The 19,890-nt window shown below is 38.4% G+C and overlaps 1 protein-coding gene across 2 annotated transcripts in view; it reads left to right on the top strand.

Annotated features, from left to right (window-relative positions):
- The window catches only part of LOC126717941 (uncharacterized), a 62,935-nt gene that overhangs the window by 17,315 nt on the left and 25,730 nt on the right, over positions 1-19,890 (top strand). For both annotated transcript variants that reach the window (XM_050419944.1, XM_050419943.1), the window contains 7 exons: positions 3,669-3,755; positions 3,856-3,972; positions 4,069-4,132; positions 4,263-4,405; positions 7,300-7,347; positions 7,428-7,496; positions 19,144-19,219. In XM_050419944.1, the coding sequence (XP_050275901.1) occupies positions 3,669-3,755; positions 3,856-3,972; positions 4,069-4,132; positions 4,263-4,405; positions 7,300-7,347; positions 7,428-7,496; positions 19,144-19,219 (604 nt within the window). The remainder of the gene's footprint in view (positions 1-3,668; positions 3,756-3,855; positions 3,973-4,068; positions 4,133-4,262; positions 4,406-7,299; positions 7,348-7,427; positions 7,497-19,143; positions 19,220-19,890) is intronic.

The following is a 19,890-nucleotide window of genomic DNA, read 5'->3' on the forward strand; positions in this document are numbered from 1 at the left end:
TCCATCTTTATCTTCATTGAATCGAAGGCTTTTGAATTATCAATAGAGGAAGGGGGTTCTGTTTTCATTATCTGGATTTTCAAGCAAGGTAGAGACTCAATATGGTCGGTTTTAATGGGCAAAGAGTGTGCTAAGCGATTGTTGTTGCATGTTGAAGGGTTAATGTCAAATCAGTCACCCAATCCTTTTGTGAGAACATTTAGGAAGGGGATGAGGTCTTCATTTTCCAGCTATGGATCCTTTTTACGGATTATAGAGCTGATAAATGGCCGTCACAGGGGTTCTATAGTTGTTTTGGAGGGTAAGTTGGGTTGTGGCTAGAGAGGTTTTGGATTTCATTTGAGAAAAGTTATCGCATCAGATTTAGTTCAGTTGCAGTCTATACTCAGCAAAAGAGGCCTTTTGGTCTCATCAAGAACAGCAAAGATATGTCTTATGCGGCAGTGGTGGCAGAGCTAGAAAGCATGGGCATGACATTTTGCTCGCCGTGCTCGTGTCGGACACATACCAGACACAGGGTATGCATTGGTGTCCTAGTCATTTTTTATTTTTTTATTTTAAATTGTCAGAGACTGTCTATGCCAAAAAAAGTGATGCAGGGCATTTCAAGTTGTTGCATCCTAATTCTCTTGTGAATAGTTAGTTAGTTAGTTAGATGATTGCTTAAGCAATAGCCAATAGGATTTAGACACTTGGCAAGCATCTAGAAGGCTCCAATGCCAAACAAATAGTATAAGTACCACATTGTAGTTACTTTGTGATTAGTTTTTGAATGCAATTACATAGATTAGCCTAGTGCTATTTTCAAGAGATGGATTTCTCTTAAGAAGGTTTTGTCACACCTTGTTCACTGTTCTAAGCAACTCTCATTTCCCTTAATCAATTCTAAGCCTAAACAGCAGCCCCCTTAGAATCCCTGCATCAAAAAGAAAGAAAAAAATGAGGGAAAAAAGAGAGATCTGTAACCTTGCATCTCCATCTTTAGTCTTCCTCATGCTTTTCAGTTTCTCCCATTCTGTGTCTCTTCATCTTTAACTTTCTCTCTCATTTTTTGTTTTCAAAACTAACTTTTTTTTTTGAGAGTTGTGTGGCTGATTGCCTCCTCTTTTTCAATTTGACTTTTAAGAGGCCAGTTAGCCACTTCCCCTCTCTCATTCACGCCTCCCTTCATTTTTTTTTTTCAATTCACATATCAGGATGGCACTCAAATAATGGGCTTTAATATACTTGGGACGTGGACTTAAATATAATTAGTACATAGGCTTAAATTATTAAAGGAAGTAATGTTTTAGATCTTTATTATATATATACAAGCACCCTTAAAACTTTTAAAATGGCCAAAATTTCCTCTAAAACTTTAAAATAGCAAAAATACCCCTTAAACCTCTAATACGACCACAATACCCTTTTGACCTAAATACCCCTTAAAACCTCTAAATTGGACAAAATACCATTGAAAACCTATAAAATGACCTTAATACCCCAAAAAACCTCCAAAGTGGCCCCCATAGAACCTTTAAAATGACCAAAATACTCCTCAAAAATTTTAAAATGGCCAAAATACCCCTTCAAATATCTAACCCAAAATGTCCTTTAAAACTTCTAAAATGACGAAAATACCCTTTAGAACCTAGAAAACCTCTAAAACGGCCATAATACCCCTTAAAACCCTCTAAAATTGCCAAAATACACCGTAAAACCTCTAAAATGGCCAAATAATACCCCTAAAATCCTCTAAAATAGTCAAAATACCCTTAATATGTCTAATATGGACATACACCTGTAAAAAATCTTTTTCCAGATCTGTATGCTTGTTCTCGGTCCAAAGGAGCTTGGATTTTTGACTTGATTTTTTCTGCATCCGAAGGGGGAGAGAGGAGTTGGAATTTACAGTTCTGGAGAGCTCCTCATGTTTGGGAGTTGGAGGCCGTAGATTCTTTTTTTGAGCTTCTTTACTCCTGTATGCCTAGAGGTGCTCAGGTGAGGGGGGAGGATAAGCTATCTTGGAAGTTGACTCCAAATGGTGTGTTTGATATGTGCTTTTATGATTGGTTGTCTGGTGATCTTACTGTTGTTTTTCCTTGGAAGAGCATTTGATGTGTAAAGTTGCCTAAAATGGTGTCATTCTTTTTATGGATAGAAGCCAGGGATGGGATACTTGCCATTGATAATCTTGTTAAGAGGTTTGCCCCTTGTTAATTGGTGTTGCATGTGTCGGTGTGATGGGGAAACTGTGGACCATCTCTTACTTCATTGTAAGTTGGCTCATGCTTTATGGTGTGAAGTTTTCAAGTGTTTGGAGTCCATTGGGTAATGCCGAAGACGGTTATATCTCTTTTTTTGGCTGAAGATGATACTAACTCTAAATCTTGAACTAGTCTAACAAAAATGACATTCCAATGGTACTTGCCCCTTGAAAAGATATTAGCTCTATCATTGAAGCGTCCCTCTCGCATGCAATACCAAATAGTTTGGGTAAATTCTCTTTCAATGGAAGCCTCCCACACCATGAATTGTGCTAGAACTTAATAGAAGAGCCATCTCCCACCTTATAACTAACAAACAAATTAAAAGTGTACCAGCCTTTATTGATATTCTTCCTCAAGCATACCCCATATTTTCCATTGCCCTTCTCCACAAAGCATCCCTCTCAACTGCATAATGCCAGTCATTTCCCCAATAAAGCTTGATTAAATAATACCAAGTCTTAAATTCCTATCCCCCCACTTTGGCTTGGTTCACATACATTTTTTCAATTAACCAAGTGATACTTAGCCCTTATTCCCCATCCCACCTGATAGAAAGTCCCTTTGTATTTTTTCAATATGCGGGCAACGCTCATCGGGATAGGAAACAAAGAGAGGTATTAGATGAAAAGGCTGGATAAAGTACTCTTTATCAATGTATGACTCCCCCCCTTAGAAAGGGTCATACATTTCCAACCCGCCAAATGCCTCTCCATTCATTCTAGAATACCATTCCAAATAGCCATTGCTTTTGAAAGTGGATCTTAAGGGAAGACCCAAGTACATCATGGGAAGCCGAGTTACCTTGCATCTCAGGAATACTATCTAGAGCTTCAACATCCAACACCTCACCAACAGGGACTAGCTTGGATTTCCCTAAATTTTCCTTCAGGTCAGAAATAGCTTGAAACCACATGAAAACTGCCTTCAAATGCCACACTTGCTCTGGATCTGCTCCACAAAAATATCAATGTATCATCTGCGAAGAGAAGAAGTGAAATCATTTACTGATTAGTGGCTGGACCACCGACTGAGAACCCTGAAATATAATTGCATTCCTCGTCCTCTCCAACATCCCACCGAGAGCCTCCATCACAAGAAAGAACAATAAAGAGGACAAAGGATTTCCTTGTTGCAGTCCTCTTGAGCTCTGAAAAAAGCCTCACATGTTGCCATTTACTAGCAAATACATGAGCAAATCCACTTACTCCATCTATAGGACCAAACCCACATCTTCATATAGGAAAACAATCCATTTTTTTGGCTGAATTTTTCCCTTTTCAGTTCATCTTGTGCATATGTAATTGTACATTTATTTGAATGATGATATTTTCCCATTGCATTTTTGATCTTGTATTTAAAGGATCATATTTCTCTTGTTTATTCTGCTTATGCAATTATTTCTGGGTCTTTTATGTTCAGGTATATGAAAAATACATACGCACTAAAGCACTTTCGATAGTTTATTATTGCACCTCTATGCTGGTGGCAATGAGTGGTGTATATAAGGTATGTTCTTGACACCAGATCTTCGTTGTGCATATTTTTGGAGTGTGGTCGGATTTAGCTTGTTTTATTATGATTAACAGATCAAGATGTTTATGTCCAGACAGAAACCACTGCATTAATAGGACCTATGCTTAAACCATGGATGGATCAATTCTCTATTATATTAGAACATCCAGTGCAATCTGAAGATCCTAATGATTGGAGCATCAGAATGGAGGTTGGTGTGGTGCTTTTATCCAAATCTGCATCAAAATGTGAGTACTTGTTGTACATTAGTAAGAATTAGTAATTGAATATCTCTCATTGCCATTAGGTTTTGAAGTGTTTGAATCAGTTTGTTCAGAATCTCCCTGGTCTTACTGAAAGTGAATTTATGGGTAAGTCAGCTGCTGTGTATTAGTCGATGTTGAAACTAATAATTTACTTATTTTATTTTTTAAGTTCTTCTCATTATATTTGTGAAAGGTATGTATGTATGTATGTATCTAACACACTTTCTCTTGCCAGTAATTATCAGACCATTGTGGGAAACATTTATATCATCTCTTGGAGTGTATGTGAGGTCATCTATTGAAGGTACAGAAGATTCATTTGAGGGAAGATATGACTCTGATGGTGCGGAGAAGAGCCTTGATTCATATGTTATCCAGGTGACAATAATGACGCATCTTGCAGGCAGCAACTTCTATAAATATTTCATATTAAGTAATAAATCTTTTTAAGAAGTGCTTCATAAGAGGGTGGAAGCCAAATATATAGTGACTATATGAAAGGGCATAGGAAAAAAAATGAAAGCTATAGTGAATATATGATAGGGCATAGGAAAAAAATGAAAGCAAGAGAAAGTAGTAACAAATCAAATCCTAAAATTTAAATGTCAATAAAAGCTGAAAAAGAACTTGAATATCCTAAAGTTCGATGAATAGCAACCAATCATACAAGACCATAAAAAGCCCATTTTGATCTCTCCTATGGACTTCTCCTTGCCTTAAAAAGCCATATATTTCTTCTCCAACCTCTTTAAGCAATTAAGCCTTTTCCACTGCTGACAGTCCAACTTTCTGCTCCAACACTCCAAAATATTGATTACTGAGCTCAGCTTACCCAAGTAAATTTTTTTTTTTGATAGGTAAGAAAAATATATTAAAGACACTACAATATGCTGGAAAAGCACAAAGTAGTCAAAAAGTACATGAAGAAGAAGGGAAAAAAGAAGAAGAAAGAAAACTAGTTAAAAAAAAAAAAAGAACAAAGGGATGGAGTGACAAGTTGCTCCAAGCCTAGGAACAATCAAAACAAATATCATTGAACGAAGCAAGCAACCACATCCTCAAACATATGACGATTACGCTCCCTCCATATTCACCACATCAAACACAATGGTCCTAAATTCTAAATGTTTGACAAGTGTTTCCTCAGCCAATTCCTCCAACCAAAAAGAAGATCAAACACCGTTTTTGCTTTTTTGGTAAGACCTAGGAAACCCCAAAAGATTGAAAGGCAAAACACCATAACTGTTGAGCCCTCTCACAATGAATCAACAAATGATCCATAGTCTCCCCACAATAGCGACACATGCAACACCAATCAACAAAAATCAAATCCCAACTATTCTCCAGAGAAAGATATTTTTAGCTGAACAATACAGCCTCTGTTGGAATTTGTTTTTGGGCAATGATCTCTAGTTGAAATGGCACTTCCTTCAACAAGGATGGGTGGGGTGAGATTGTGGGTTCAAAACCACTGGCCTTTGTAATTCCCATGCATGATTTCTTCACCAACGCTACGTTTTGCACCTCATATAGCAGTCAAGAAATCTAGCTCCAGATCCCAATATTGAACTGGCTGAATAAGAATCAACTTCCAATGTGACACATTTCCTAAGAAACTATGTAACTGGCCTTGTGTCTCACTTTTTGGAGCAGCAGAAAATATTTGGAAATTGTGTACTGTGCAATGCAACATTGCATCTCCGTAACATAGGATAAAGGAGAACACAGTCAATTCAGATTTAGAATTCCTAGGTCAGGTCTGGAAGTTCTTGGATAGTTGATATTTTGAGTAATTTAGGGTCATTTCAGATTTAAAATTCCTAGGTCAGGTCTGGTAGTTCTTGGGCAGTTAATATTTTGAGTAATTTAGGTTTAGGTTTTGGTGGGAACAAAGGCTGGAAAAGAATAAGGTATATAGGGCTTTAATGTTGAAAAGGAATTGTAGGATTTGGGGTTAAAATAAAGGGGAAACGCCAAAGTCTGGGTTGCTGTTCCTGGGCGATAACTGTGAACAGTGTTTTGACTTTTATGGGGTATTTATAGCTATTTGATGGATGAGTGGTTTAGGGTTTTGAACTTTTATATTTTAGGGTTTGAAAGGCGACAAGCTTATGTGTGTTTGCATGGTTTTAAGTTGCTAGGGAATCTAAGAACGAAAAAGATTTTTGGCACACACATCTGAGAAATTGTATCAAACAAACCTCAAACAAAGCTTCATAGCCACTGAAAATTTAGAGAACTTATTCTTCTCCTCAATAGAAAACATTGCTTCCGTATAAATATATTTTATATATGACTGATAACTTACCCTAGTAGGACTTGGATTCCTTGATATTTGATAACTTAGTTCAAGCTAAATAACTAAACTCACAAATGAAACCCAATAAAACAAACAAATCCCAAAATACGACCCAATGGACCAATAGTACATGCCTTGCCCAGAAACAGTGGAAGCTTCCTTGGTTAAGCCCCCTAGGAGAGTGGCTTTCTTTTTGTGGACAGAAGTGTGGGGGTAAAATTCTCACTATTGCCAACTCCAGTAAGAGGGGTTTCTCTTTAGTGGGCTGGTGTCGTTTATGTCGCTATAGCAGGGAAATAATGGACCATTTATTGCTCCATTGTGATGTTGTTTTTCTGTAGTGGAGTAAAGTCTTTCGGATGTTTGGGGTTCACTAGGTGATGATCCAACAGTTGTGTCACTACTTAGTAGTTGGAGGAATTGGTTTGGAAAATACTATTTGGGTGTTTGGAATATTGTGCCGTTTTGTTTGATGTGGCTAGTGTGGAAGGCATGAAATTCTCGCACGTTTGAAGATACCGAGAAATCACTAGAGCAATTGAAATCCTCTTTCCTATGCACCTTGTTTGAGTGGGCTTGGGTTTGGGGATTCACTCATTATACTTCCATTTTTGAATTCAGAATTCTCTTATTTTTTTTTTTGTTTGATTATTTGTAATTTCTAGGTAACTTTGTGTTCTTTCATTGTGAACATGAAGTAGATCTTTTTCTCAATAAAGTTATCACTTATCAAAAAAAAAAAAAAAAAAAAAAAAAAAAAAACCCATGCCCAGAAACTAGAAAATTACAAAATTTCCACACTTAAAAAATAAATAAACTAAAATTAAAATGAAATTGGCTTCTTGCAGCCTGCGTCAATCTCCAACTGCATATTAATCCATTACTGGTGATGCATTTGGTTTTCATGCCATATTGATTATTTTGTATTAGTTCAAAAGATTGATTTCTTATGCATGTACTACTGCATGCACAGCTGTTTGAGTTTCTGTTGACCATCGTGGGTAGTGCAAAATTGGCAAAGGTATGGTTATGTTTTGAAACCTGATTGTGCTTCATCTTTATTTCTCTTTCTCTGTTATAAATCAAACATTGCTGATGTAGGTTGTTGCAAATAATATCACGGAGTTGGTGTATTATACCATTGCCTTTCTGCAAATGACTGAACAGCAGGTAATTCTGTGTATTATACTAGTAAACCACATTTCCATAGACATAATTATTTTGAATTGCAGCAATGTTTACATTTGTTAAGGTTCATAAAAAAATATTCAATGAACTCCCATCATAATTTGCTCGTAAACAGAATATGACAGCATATGAATTTCCCAAACCATTATTACCTTATGCACATTGGTTAGGCTTTACCTGAAAAATACTAAGAAATTGTTTGATTTGCCACAAACCTAATGTCCGGGGGGTTAATTGTTCAAGTCAAAAGTCAATGGGCCAAATTGACACTCACATCAAAGTCTAAGGGTGATATTTGTAAAATTTTGAGCTTACAGTGCAACTGACCTCATAGGATAGGGGACTGCTCATTTTTAATGTTTAGGATAGGATTGCAATTGACTTTATAGCTTGTGATGAGAGCTATTTAAACACCCCCCCCCCCCCACCAACAAACACACACACAACCAAAAAAGAAAAGAAAAGAAGAAAAAATAGAACCCACACGCCAAAACACACTCCTTTTTTTCATAGGTTTTGAGTGTTCTGGCCCTTGCTGCAAATTGTGGAAAAATAGTCTGTTTTGTTCAGAATGTTTTTAAATTGTAATTTAAGGATTTCTGTTTAGTGACTACCGTTACAAAATAAAAACATACAGGGGTGGTAAACGGTCTGGTCTGGTCCGGTTTTTGCATTTTTTTGGTACCAGACTGATCTGTCTAGTTCCATAATAGCCTGGACCAAATCTGACCGGACAAGTGACTGTTCTCAACAGGTCCAGATCCAATTGGTCCTGGTCAGTCTGGTCTGGATTTCGGTCCTGGGCTTGCACTGTTGGTCTTCCAATTTTTTGGGCTTTTGCTAATAATTTTGGTTTTTTTAAATTAAAAAACAAAAAAAAACTAATTGATTCAAAAAGCTCAAATATATTTTCCATTGTATTAGAATAGAATGAGAGGAGAGAATGGGAGAGGTAGGTTATAGAGTTTCCAATAAATAAAAGATAAAGAAAAACTACTAATCCTAGTTGAACTCAAATACTAATCCAAATAATAAACTAATCCTTATATAAGAACATGAAATTTAGTCCCTATCATAACTCAAACTAAACAAATAAAAACTTAAAATATAAAATTATCCAATGAAAATCCAAAATTAGATATTGAAATAATTTCTGGTTGCACTCCTGCATCAATTGGTTTATTGTAATATATATATATATATATATATTTTAAAAATGATGATCTGAATGTGTGCTTCTCTATTTATTTATTTTTTTTGTTTTGATAATTCGATAATTACAACAAGGTAGGAGGGATTTGAACCTAGATGTGTCTGTTGGTTGGAAATACTAGGAGGTGCCAACTAGCCACAAGGCTCTTGGCAACGTTTATATGCAAAAATGAAAAAAGTCTATTTTGTTCACAATTTGGGTGCTTCTCTATGTTATGAAAAACTGAACAAATTTTTCATTTTTTATTTATTTTATAAGTAATAAGATTTATTGATATAAAAAAAGGAGACACCTAAGTACACAGGATGTGTATAGGGGGTAAACAAATCAAGTACAAAAATTACATAAATTAGGTAAATCTAGAATAGACAATAAGAATTGGTTTTGCAAAGTTGACAACCAATCCAATAAGGATCTAAAGAAAAATAACTTTAGGTCTAGCATGGATCTCACATTATCTTCAAAACACCTACTATTTCTTCCTTCCAAAGACACCCCAGCAAACCATGGGGAACAACTATCCATATATGTCCATTTTGAGGACGACTAAACCAACCTTGCCAACAAGCTAGGAGCTCAACAACAAAATTAGACATAACCCAACTTGCTCTAAATAAACCCAAAACTGTAGACCACAGATCCATAGCAACTGGACAATGAAAGAAAAGATGGTCAACCTATTCACCGTTACATTTGCACATATAACACCAATCCAAAATCCAAACCCTCTTTTTTCTTAAATTGTCAATCGTCGGACATTTTACCAAAGTAGCAGTCCATAAAAAAAAAGCCACTTGAGAAGGGATCTTCAACTTCCATATGCTTTTCTGAGGAAAAAAAGATCACTTGGGCCAACTAAAATACGATAATAAGCACTAACCATAAACCCCTTATTTCTATTTGGGTTCTAGCACATTTTATTCACCCTAATCCCCCTTACAGAAGATCCTTAAATGGTATCCATGAAGCTTGACAAAGCCTCCAATTCCCAATCATGAACAACCCTAAAAAAAACTTACATCCTAATAAAGGACCCCATTGTGAACTTCATAAGCTTAGCCACACTTGCCTCCTTGTCTTGGAAAATTCTGAATAATTCAGGATAACTAACAGCCAAAGACGTCTCCCCACACCACCGGTCTTGCAAAAATTCACCCTCGACCCATCGCCAATATCATACAGAATATAATGAGACAAAGAAGGCCAACCCCGACTAATATGTTTCCACAAACTAACACCATAGGGACCAAAAACTGAACTAGTACACTAGTCACCCTGTACACATCCATACTTCACCTTTATCACTTGCCACCAAAGAGCATCCCTTTCAAGTCCAAATCTCCGCAACCTCCCTAGCAAAGCTTCATTAAAAAGTCTCAAATTCCTTATTCCCAAACCACCTGAAGAAAGAGGAGCACAAATCGTAGCCCATTTAACTAGGTGAAATTTAGGTTTATCCCCCAGACTACCCCATAAAAAGTTTTGCAGTTTTGCAATTCGATTAGCCTCAAAAGCAAGGATAGGGAATAAGGATAGAAAATAAGTAGGTAGATTTGATAGAGTACTTTTAATTAAAGCGAATCTACTTCCCTTGGATAACTACTAACATTTCCATCCCGCTAATCTCCTTTCCACCTTTTCCATATTTTCTTATCCTTGAATTTTGCACCCAAAGGAAGACCCAAATATTTCATTGCAAGGGTACCTCGCTTACAGCTGAGGACATTCACCAGTAACTCGATGTTATGAACCGCTCCCACAGGTACCAATTTGTACTTACCCAAATTTATTTTTAGACCAGAAGTTGCCTCAAACCAAATGAGCACCATGCGGAGAATCAAATTCTGATCAAGTAGCGAAAAAGATAGAGCAAAGCAGAAACATGAGGAACATATTTCATAATTGCATTCATGGATGTATGTACTTTGTCTAGTAAAGAATCCTAATTGTCTTAGTTGCCCAAGTTATATACATTTGCATGCTTTTAGCTCAAATGATGAGTTTCTTGCTTGGGACATGTACACGATCAATTTGTAATGTCATGGGCCAAGCATCTCAAAGGAGGCTTGATTAAGCTAGACAGTTAGTGAAATCTTTTATTCTTCTATTATAGGCAATAAATATGCAGAATGCATATTTCTTAAGATTGATAGCAGTATAAGATATATAAATTTGTTGAGCTGATTTGTTCACTACATAATTGATATGCATCATAACTCTAGAAATTAAGTATCAAATACTACTCTCAGTCATGGGTGGCTCTCTCTTTTTCTTCGTTGAGTCAAAATCTTTTGAATTTTCTGTTGAAGAAGGGGGTACTTTTTTCTTATTGCATATCTTTGAGAGAGGAAGAGATTCTCTCCGATCAGTGTTCTTGGGCAAAGAGAGTGCTAAGAGACTGTTCTCTATAATGGAGAATTATATTTACTCTTGAGTCCCCTGCACACTTTGCTCGTACTGTTAGAGAGGGAGAGACGGTGTTTATTCTACAATCAAGCTCCAATGCTCATGGTTCTTTTCTTATGATTTCTGAACTTTTACATGGTCGTCGGAAAGGTTTCTTAGTAATTCCGGAAGGAAGAATGGGCAATGGTTGGAGAGGTTTTGTTTGGCATGTGAAGAAGGTTTTAGCTCCGGGGATTCTTGCCATTAATCTGCCCCCTAAACTCCTACCTGGGTCTGAATTTCAAGCCTCCAAATCCTTTGCAGCAGCGGTGGTGCAAGGCCGTCGGAGTGAGCCCAAAGCTCATAGGTTTGCAGCAGAGGAGCTTCCTCAGACCCAGGATTCTCGCAACAAAGCAAATCCTCAACATTTATTGTTGGACTCTCGAAATCCTAACATAGCAAATCTGGGTTCTCAGACCCAGGATTCTCGCGAGAGCTGCCTTGGGAAGGAGAAAGCTCTGATCAGGACGCAGCTCTCTCCTGTCTCCTCTGATGGGATTGAAGGTGAGGTGCAATTAGATCTTTATTTTGGACTGGTTCGTGGGCCGCTTGGTACGTGGGAGATCAGTTGGTCCAAAGTCTCTGAGGTGGACTCCTCACTTAGCCAACCCTCTAACCCAAAACCCACGGATTCCTTTAAGCCCAAACTTCCTACAGTTGGCCGACACTCAACCCTTAAGCCATTTCAAGCCTCAAACCCAAAGCCAAAGCCCTTCTCAAACCCAAAGCCCACTCAAACCAGAGCTTTCGGGTGGCCTAACTCTAAACCCAAAGCCCTTCCAACCTCTAACCCAAAGCCCAATATTAAACCCATCTATAAATGGAAGCCCAAACCCCACCGGCCCTCTTTGACTCAATACCTGACCCATCCTTACTCCTCGCAAGCCCCTCCCACTCACCCTTTCTCTTCGACACCTTCATTTACGGGTAGCGAGATGTCCGACGCTGTGCCGTCTCTGACCCACATGGATCGGACATGCACCGAGAAGCTTCTCTCAGTGCTCGACAACTCCGACGCCTCCGTCACAGAGTCTATGTCCTCCGATGCTTCCTTAGATGAATCCTTGTGCTTCGATGATGATGTGGATTTGCAACGTAACATCCAATAGATCATTCATCAGCACACAGATGATGTCATCAAGAAATGGGGGAATTCCAAGCAGTGGGTTCTCGAATTACGAGATGGGAAGAAGGTGGCAGTCTCGATTCAAATTTCTTTGCCTCCGGGAGATGACGTTGTCGGAGTGGACGACTCAAACCAATTAGCGATAGTTCCGGGGAAGGCTTTGGAATCTAAGGAGCTTAATTCTGAGTCGGAAAAAGGGATTGATGTTATTGTGGAGGATTGGTCTTCAGATTTTTGCTCCGAGAATGCCTCTCAGTTCTCTGATTCTTCACCACCCCTCAACGTCGATCCACTGGCTTTCTCTTTGCCTTTGGGTGCCACGGATATTTCTGATCAGCCAGCAACTCTGGTAGTAGAGACTTTGCTGGGTAAGGGCAGTTACTCGGAATGGTTTCAGGATAAATTCCGTGGCTTTGGTGATTTTCTTGGGACTTTCCTTAAAGGGTTAGAAGAGCCAGCAACCAAATTCCTGTTGGCTGTTGAAACTGAGATACAACTGAGGGATATTAAGGATAAAACTGACAAAGCCGAGAAGAGCTCAGGGAGGAAAGGAATAAGGGAATTAAGGGGCTTATTCAGCTCTGTCAATTATGGTTTCGCGTCTTCAAGACGCTCTAGTTATGGTAAGGACAGGGCTCATATTGTTTCCCAATGAATCTGAAGATTATATCCTGGAATGGTAGAGGTTTGAATAACAAAGAAAAACGGCTCAAGATTCGCAATTTTTTACGCTCTTGGAGGGCTGATATTGTTTGTTTGCTAGAGACAAAACTGGAATGGGTTACTAGAGGTCTAGTTAGAAGCATATGGAGTTGTCCCTTCATTGATTGGTTATATTTGGGCTCTGAGGGTGCTTCCGGTGGTATCCTTCTCATGTGGGATAGAAGGGTGGTGGAAAAGTTAGAGGAAGCAGTGGGGAATTTTTCGATTTCGTGTAGGTTCAAAAATGTCAATGATCATTTTGAGTGGGCCTTCACTGGTATCTATGGTCCAAATTTGAACAGGAATTGTCATCTTATGTGGGAAGAGCTGGCAGGCTTGATCAGTTGGTGGAATTTGCCTTGGTGTTTGGGAGGTGATTTTAATGTCATCCGCTTTCCATCTGAGAGATTAGGGGCGGGAAGATTCTCTCGCTGCATGTATGATTTCTCGGATTTTATTTCTCTTCATGGGCATATGGATATTCCTTTAGAGGGAGGTCTTTTCTCTTGGTCTAACTCCACCTCAGCCTCTAGAATTGATCGGTTTCTCTTCTCTCCGGCTCTAGTAGATCACTTCACTCACTTCTCCCAAAAAAGGCTTCCTAGAGTGTTATCCGATCACTTCCCTATTCTTTTGGAGAGTGGAAGTCATCGAAGAGGGCGAATTCCTTTTCGTTTTGAGAATATGTGGTTGAAGGCTGAAGGGTTCTTAGATAAGGTGAAGTCCTGGTGGGAGAATTACCATTTTCAAGGGACCCCTAGTTACATTCTTGCCAAGAAGTTGACTGCTCTAAAATCGGACCTAAAGAAGTAGAACGAGTCAGATTTCGGCAATATCATAGTAAAGAAGCAGCTGCTATGGAGTAAGTTGAATGCTTTAGATGTAAAAGAGGACTTTCAACCCTTATCTGAAGAGGAAAAATTGGAACAAGCTTCCTTTTGCGCCGATCTTGAGAAGGCTGCCTTGCTTGAGGAGATTAGTTGGAGGCAAAAGTCCAAAGTGTTATTTTTAAAGGAGGGCGACTCCAATATGAGATTTTTTCACAGGATGGCTAATTCTAATAGAAGAAATAATTGTATTGAAACCCTTATGATTGATGGGGCTGTGAATACCAACCAGGATAGGATCGTTGACCATGTTGAACAATTCTTTATGAACCTATACTCTGAGCAGCAAGTGCAGCACCCTTTCCCGGATGTATTGGATTTCCCTTGTATTTCTGGGGACAACGTGGATTGGTTAGAGAAACCTTTCGAGGAATCTGAGGTTTTAGAAGTCATCAAGGAGTTTAATGGGGATAAATCTCTTGGGCCTGACGGTTTTTTGATGGCTTTCTTTCAAGCTTGCTGGGGGATTCTCAAAACTGACATTATGGCTGTGTTCCACCACTTCCATGTCACTGGCCAGTTTGAAAAAAGCTTGAATGCAACCTTCATTGCTCTCATTCCTAAAAAAGCCGCAACAGTGGAAATAAAAGACTTTCGGCCCATCAGCCTTGTTAGGGGGGTTTATAAAATTCTTGCTAAAGTTTTGGCTTCTCGTCTTTGCTTGGTTTTAGGCGAGATCATCTCTGCTCCTCAGAATGCCTTTATTCTTAAAAGGCAAATTCTCAATTCTGTTCTTATTGCTAATGAATTTCTTGATAGTAAATCGAAGTCTGGTCAGCCAGGGTTGTTATGCAAACTGGACATTGAGAAAGCCTTCGATCATGTGAACTGGGGTTTTCTTACTCTCTTGCTTGAGCGTTGTGGTTTTCCTGATAAGTGGAGGCGATGGATCTCTTTTCGTTTATCTACTGTTCGTTTTTCTATCCTTATTAATGGTACTCCCCATGGGTTCTTTGGAAGTTCTAGGGGGTTGCGGCAAGGTGATCCTTTGTCCCCCTTATTATTTGTTTTGGTTATGGAGGCAGTCAGTAGAATGTTGGATAAGGATGTCCATGAAGGTTGTTTGTCAGGTTTTAATGCAGGTGCTTCTGCTGGTAGATCTTTGATGGTTTCTCATCTCCTTTTCCTTCCTACTTATTTTCTCTCTTTATTCCCTATTCCTGCCTCTGTGGCCAACCGTATTGCTAGACTTCAGTGGGACTTTCTGTGGGGTGGCCTAGGAGATGAGCCCAAATTTCATCTGGTTGATTGGTCTACGGTGCGTACCCCGCTTTCTTCAGGTGGTTTAGGGATTAGGAACCTGAGAACTTTCAATATAGCTCTTTTAGGAAAATGGCTTTGGAGATTTGGCAAGAAGGGGATGCTCTTTGGCGTCAAGTGATAGAGGTAAAGTATGGTTGTGATTGGGGTGGTTGGTGTTCTAGCTTTTCCTCTGGTCCTTATGGTGTCAGTTTGTGGAAAAATATTAGCAGGGGGTGGCACTCTTTATCTCGATTTATTATGTATGATATTGGAGATGGTTCAAAAGTGCAGTTTTGGCTAGATCGTTGGTGTGGGACTTCTTCTCTCGCAGTTCGCTATCCCGAATTATATAGGATTAGTTGTAGCAAAGAGGCAAGTGTGGCGGATCTAATGAGGTTCTCCAATGGAGTCCTCCATTGGGAGATTCAGTTTTGTAGGGAGGTGCATAATCGTGAATTGGAAGCTTTCAGGAGCTTCATCAATTCCATTTATAGCACTCCTGTAAGGGGAATCGAGGAGGATAAGAGTTATTGGCTGCCTTGTAAGGGGTTCACGGTTAGTGCATACTACCATCTTCTTGTTGGCCATAGTGAGCAATTTTTCCCTTGGAAAAGCATTTGGAAGCAGAAGATCCCTTCTAGAGTGGCTTTTTTTGTCTGGACCGTAGCCTTGGGGAAATGTTTGACTATTGACAATCTAAGGAAAAGAAAGGTTTGCATTTTGGATTGGTGTTATATGTGCAAGTGCAATAGTGAAAGTGTTGACCATCTTTTCCTTCATTGCCCGGTTGCTTCGGAGTTATGGGATATGGTTTTTGGTTTATTTGGAGTGTGTTGGGTCATGCCTTTGTCTGTTATTGGGCTCTTTGCTTGCTGGCAAGGTCGCTTTGGTCGCCACCGCAATGGAGTTATTTGGAAGGTCGTTCCTCTTTGTTTGATGTGGTGTATTTGGAAGGAGAGGAATAGTAGATGCTTTGAAGACATTGAGCGTGCTATGCCTGACCTCAAGCTTCTTTTCATCCGTACCTTACTTGAATGGTTCTTTGTGTGGAGAAACCATCCTTTTTCTATCTTGGATTTACTTGACTTTTGTAATTTTCGTTCTTGACTTTTTCACCCCTGTATACTCCCTGTGTGCTTGGGTGTCTCTATTTTTATTATCAATGAATTCTTATTACTGATCAAGGTCAGCATCACAAAAAAGTAGAGTGTTGTCAGCAAAGAGAAGATGAGAAACCACCAAAGATCTTCCCTCTAAATCACCCACTCGAAACCTAACAAGCGAACCTTCATGGACAGCTTTATCCAACATTCTACCAACGGCTTCCATGACCAAAGCTAATAACAAGGGAGACAAATGATTGCCTTGTCTCAACCCTCTAGAGCCCTTGAAAAAGCCATAGGGAGAACCATTAATAAGAATAGAAAAGCAAATAGTAGAAAAAAGAAAAAGAAAATCCACCTCCTTCTAAGAGCATCCACAGTAGTGGATCTAAATTTTTAGTTTTTAAGCTACACAAAAAATCACTTTATCTATTTTACCTTCTCACACCTTACAGCAGTGGAGCTATTTTACTTTTTAACACTATAAAATAATATAAACAACACAATAAAATAATATAAACACTACAATAAAATAATATTTCATTCAACCACCAACACACCACCACAACCACCATCAAACCCATGAAATTTACTGCACAACCACAACCCCACCGTGCCATCAAAACCAGTGAAGAAGAACAAAACAAAAACCCAGAAAAATCAACACAGCCAAACCGAAACCCATTTCTGATACTCTGTCCGATTTGGTACCGGCTGACGAGACCTACGCTGATCATCGATCAGTGATCATAAACAGTGATGATGAGTGTAAAGCAAAACGGAATGCTCCGATTTGAGGTGAGTCGGGTAATGTGGGACTCGATCGGAGCTAAAAACGAAGAGAGAGAGAGAGAAAACGATGAAGATTGGTAGCAGTAGTGGGCGATGACGATGACATGTGCACAAGCAAGCCTGAAACACAAAGCCAAAACACAAGCACAACATGAAACACAAAGCCGAAACACAAAGTTGAAACACAAGCACAGCCCGAAACACAAAACCGAAACGCCGAAAATAGAGAAGAGAGGTCGAAATGGGTCAGGTCGGCGGCCGAACGTGGGTCGGCAGCGACGGGTCTGTGACGGCTGGGCTCGTGCAGATCGGCGATGGGTCTCTGAGGAGGAAAGAAGGGTCTGTGGGTATGAAGAGGAAGAAAGAAGAGATGGGGAGGCAGTGAGGAGAGAGAGACGGAGAAAAGAGAATGAAGGAAAGAATAAAAAATAAAAAAAGAAGTGTGAACGCAGAATAAAAAATTATTTTTTATTTTAGCCTATAGATGTGCACTGTAGCAAAAAGCTAAAAAGTTTTAAGTATGGCTCCATTGGTGCAGCCTTTTTTTGTGTTTTGGTGTAGCTAAAATAGCAATATAGCTATTTAGCTACACTACAGCAAATGCTCTAACAAGATTGATAGGACGGAGATCCTTGACTTCCACTTTTGCAGTTGTTTTTTTTTGGAATGAGAGGAATGAAGGTTGCATTCAAACTTTTTTCAAATTGGCCTTTAGCATAAAAATGGTGGAGCACAGCCAAAAGAGCTGATTTGAGAACCTTCTAGCAAATTGGAAAATTGCCATGGGAAAATCATCTGGCCCAAGTGATTTATCGTCATTAAAATCCTTGATTACTTCAAAGATCTCTATCTCTTTAAAAGGTCTCTCTAGCCAGTTCGCTTTAGCTCCTAATATCCTTGGAAATTCCAACACATCTAGGTAAGGCTGATCAACTCGCTGCTCAGTGTATAAGTTCATGTAGAATTGAGTTATACAATCAGCAATCATATCTTGATTGGAAGACAAAATCCCATTAACCATAAGATTCCTTAATACTATTATTTCTTCTATTAGAATTGGCCATCTTGTGAAAAAATCTTATATTGGAATCTCCCTCCCTCAAGTATAGCACTCTAGACTTTTGTCTCCAACTAATCTCTTCTAATAAAGTGGTCTTCTTTATTTTTGTATGGAGTTTTACTTGTTCCAAATTTTCCTTAGTTGTTAGAGGGTGAGTCTCCCTTCTAACATCTAAAGCATTCAAATTACTCCTTGGATGCTGCTTCTTAACCGTGACATTACCAAACTCCATTTCATTCCATTTTTTTAAATCCAATTTCAAAGTGGCTAACTTCTTTGACAATATTTAACTAGGAGTTCCCTGAAAATGATAAGCTGCCCACCAAGCCTTCACTTTGTCTACGAACTTCTCCCCGCCTTCAATCACATATTTTCAAAACGAAAAGGAATTCAACCTCTATGTTGACTCCCACCCTCCAATAGAATTTGAAAGTGATTTGATAAAACTCTAGGCAACCGTTTTTGGGTGAAGTGTGAAATAATCTGCCAAAATAGGAGAGAATAGAAACTGATTTATTCTAGATGCTGAGGAAGAATTAGGCCAAGTGTAAAGGTCCCCCACCAAAGGGATATCCATCAACTCATGAAGAGAGATAAAGTCAGAAAATTCATACCTAGAACGAGTATAACTTTCAGCCCCTAACCTCTCTTTGATGGAAAGCGGATTACATTAAAGTCTTCTCCCAAACACCATGTCAAATTCCACCAATGATAAGTTTTGCCAGTTCCTCCCACATTGTTTCACACTTCTTGTAAAGAATGAATAGATATTTTATGAAAAGTTTTCCAATCAAATCATTTGCTTTCTCATTGTCTCATTTTAAATAACTGGCTAATCATACCCTTCTATAGATGCCAATAGCAATAATAATGAAATTAATAGTAAGAGGGAAATCCATTACTTTTGAATATTCTACTAGATTGGAGTGGAAGTTTTTATGAAATCTCCTATTTTCTAGATGTATCTAATCGAATCTGAGTCAATATTTAAATGTTCAATTTGAGTTTGCTTTTTATAGAATTTTTCTTTCTTTTTTTTTCCAAATAACTTGTCATTAGGTACATACTTGGTCAGTGGATGCTAACCAATTTGTCGCTGATGAGGATGATGTCACTTATAGCTGTCGTGTTTCGGGTAAGAATTGTCGTGATATTTAATTGTTCTATATATATACATATATAAGTCTGTGTAGACTGAAATAAGGGTTTTAATATATTGATCTAATTGGATATGTTAATTATTATTTTGTTAAGACTGTTGTGATCATTTTGGGTATGGAGACAAGATGAACACAAATTTGGGAAGCTATAAAATCTATTATAAATTGTTGAAATCATGGACAATGTAGAATTATCATGAAAGTGACGCATGATGTTCTTTTGAACAATCTCATGGACATATACATCTTCTGAAGGTTGCCAAGAGCCTTGTAGCTCAATTGGCACTTCAAAGATGTCCAAGATTCAAATTCCCCCTCCCTTAACTATCAAATTATAAATAAAATTCTACAAAAGGGTTAATAATATGATTATTTTCTGGTCTTTTTTGTCATGCTATACATATAGTTGTATCAATATTTGTGGTAGATTTTAACAGCATAAAGCTCTTCATTTGTTTGGTCTCATAATTAACTTTATTTTTTGAGGCTACATGATAACACAAAACAAAGAACGCTCTGAACCAAGCTGCACAAATTTTCCAAGGGATTTTTCTGGAAAATAAATTGAATTATAAAATAAACCTTGGAATTAACACTTAGGGTTGCTTGGAGTCCTTACTAGGCAAGGTGGAAGACCTACCTAGAT

Source organism: Quercus robur, chromosome 3 (assembly GCF_932294415.1).
Source record: "Quercus robur chromosome 3, dhQueRobu3.1, whole genome shotgun sequence".
In the NCBI taxonomy this organism is placed as follows: domain Eukaryota; kingdom Viridiplantae; phylum Streptophyta; class Magnoliopsida; order Fagales; family Fagaceae; genus Quercus; species Quercus robur.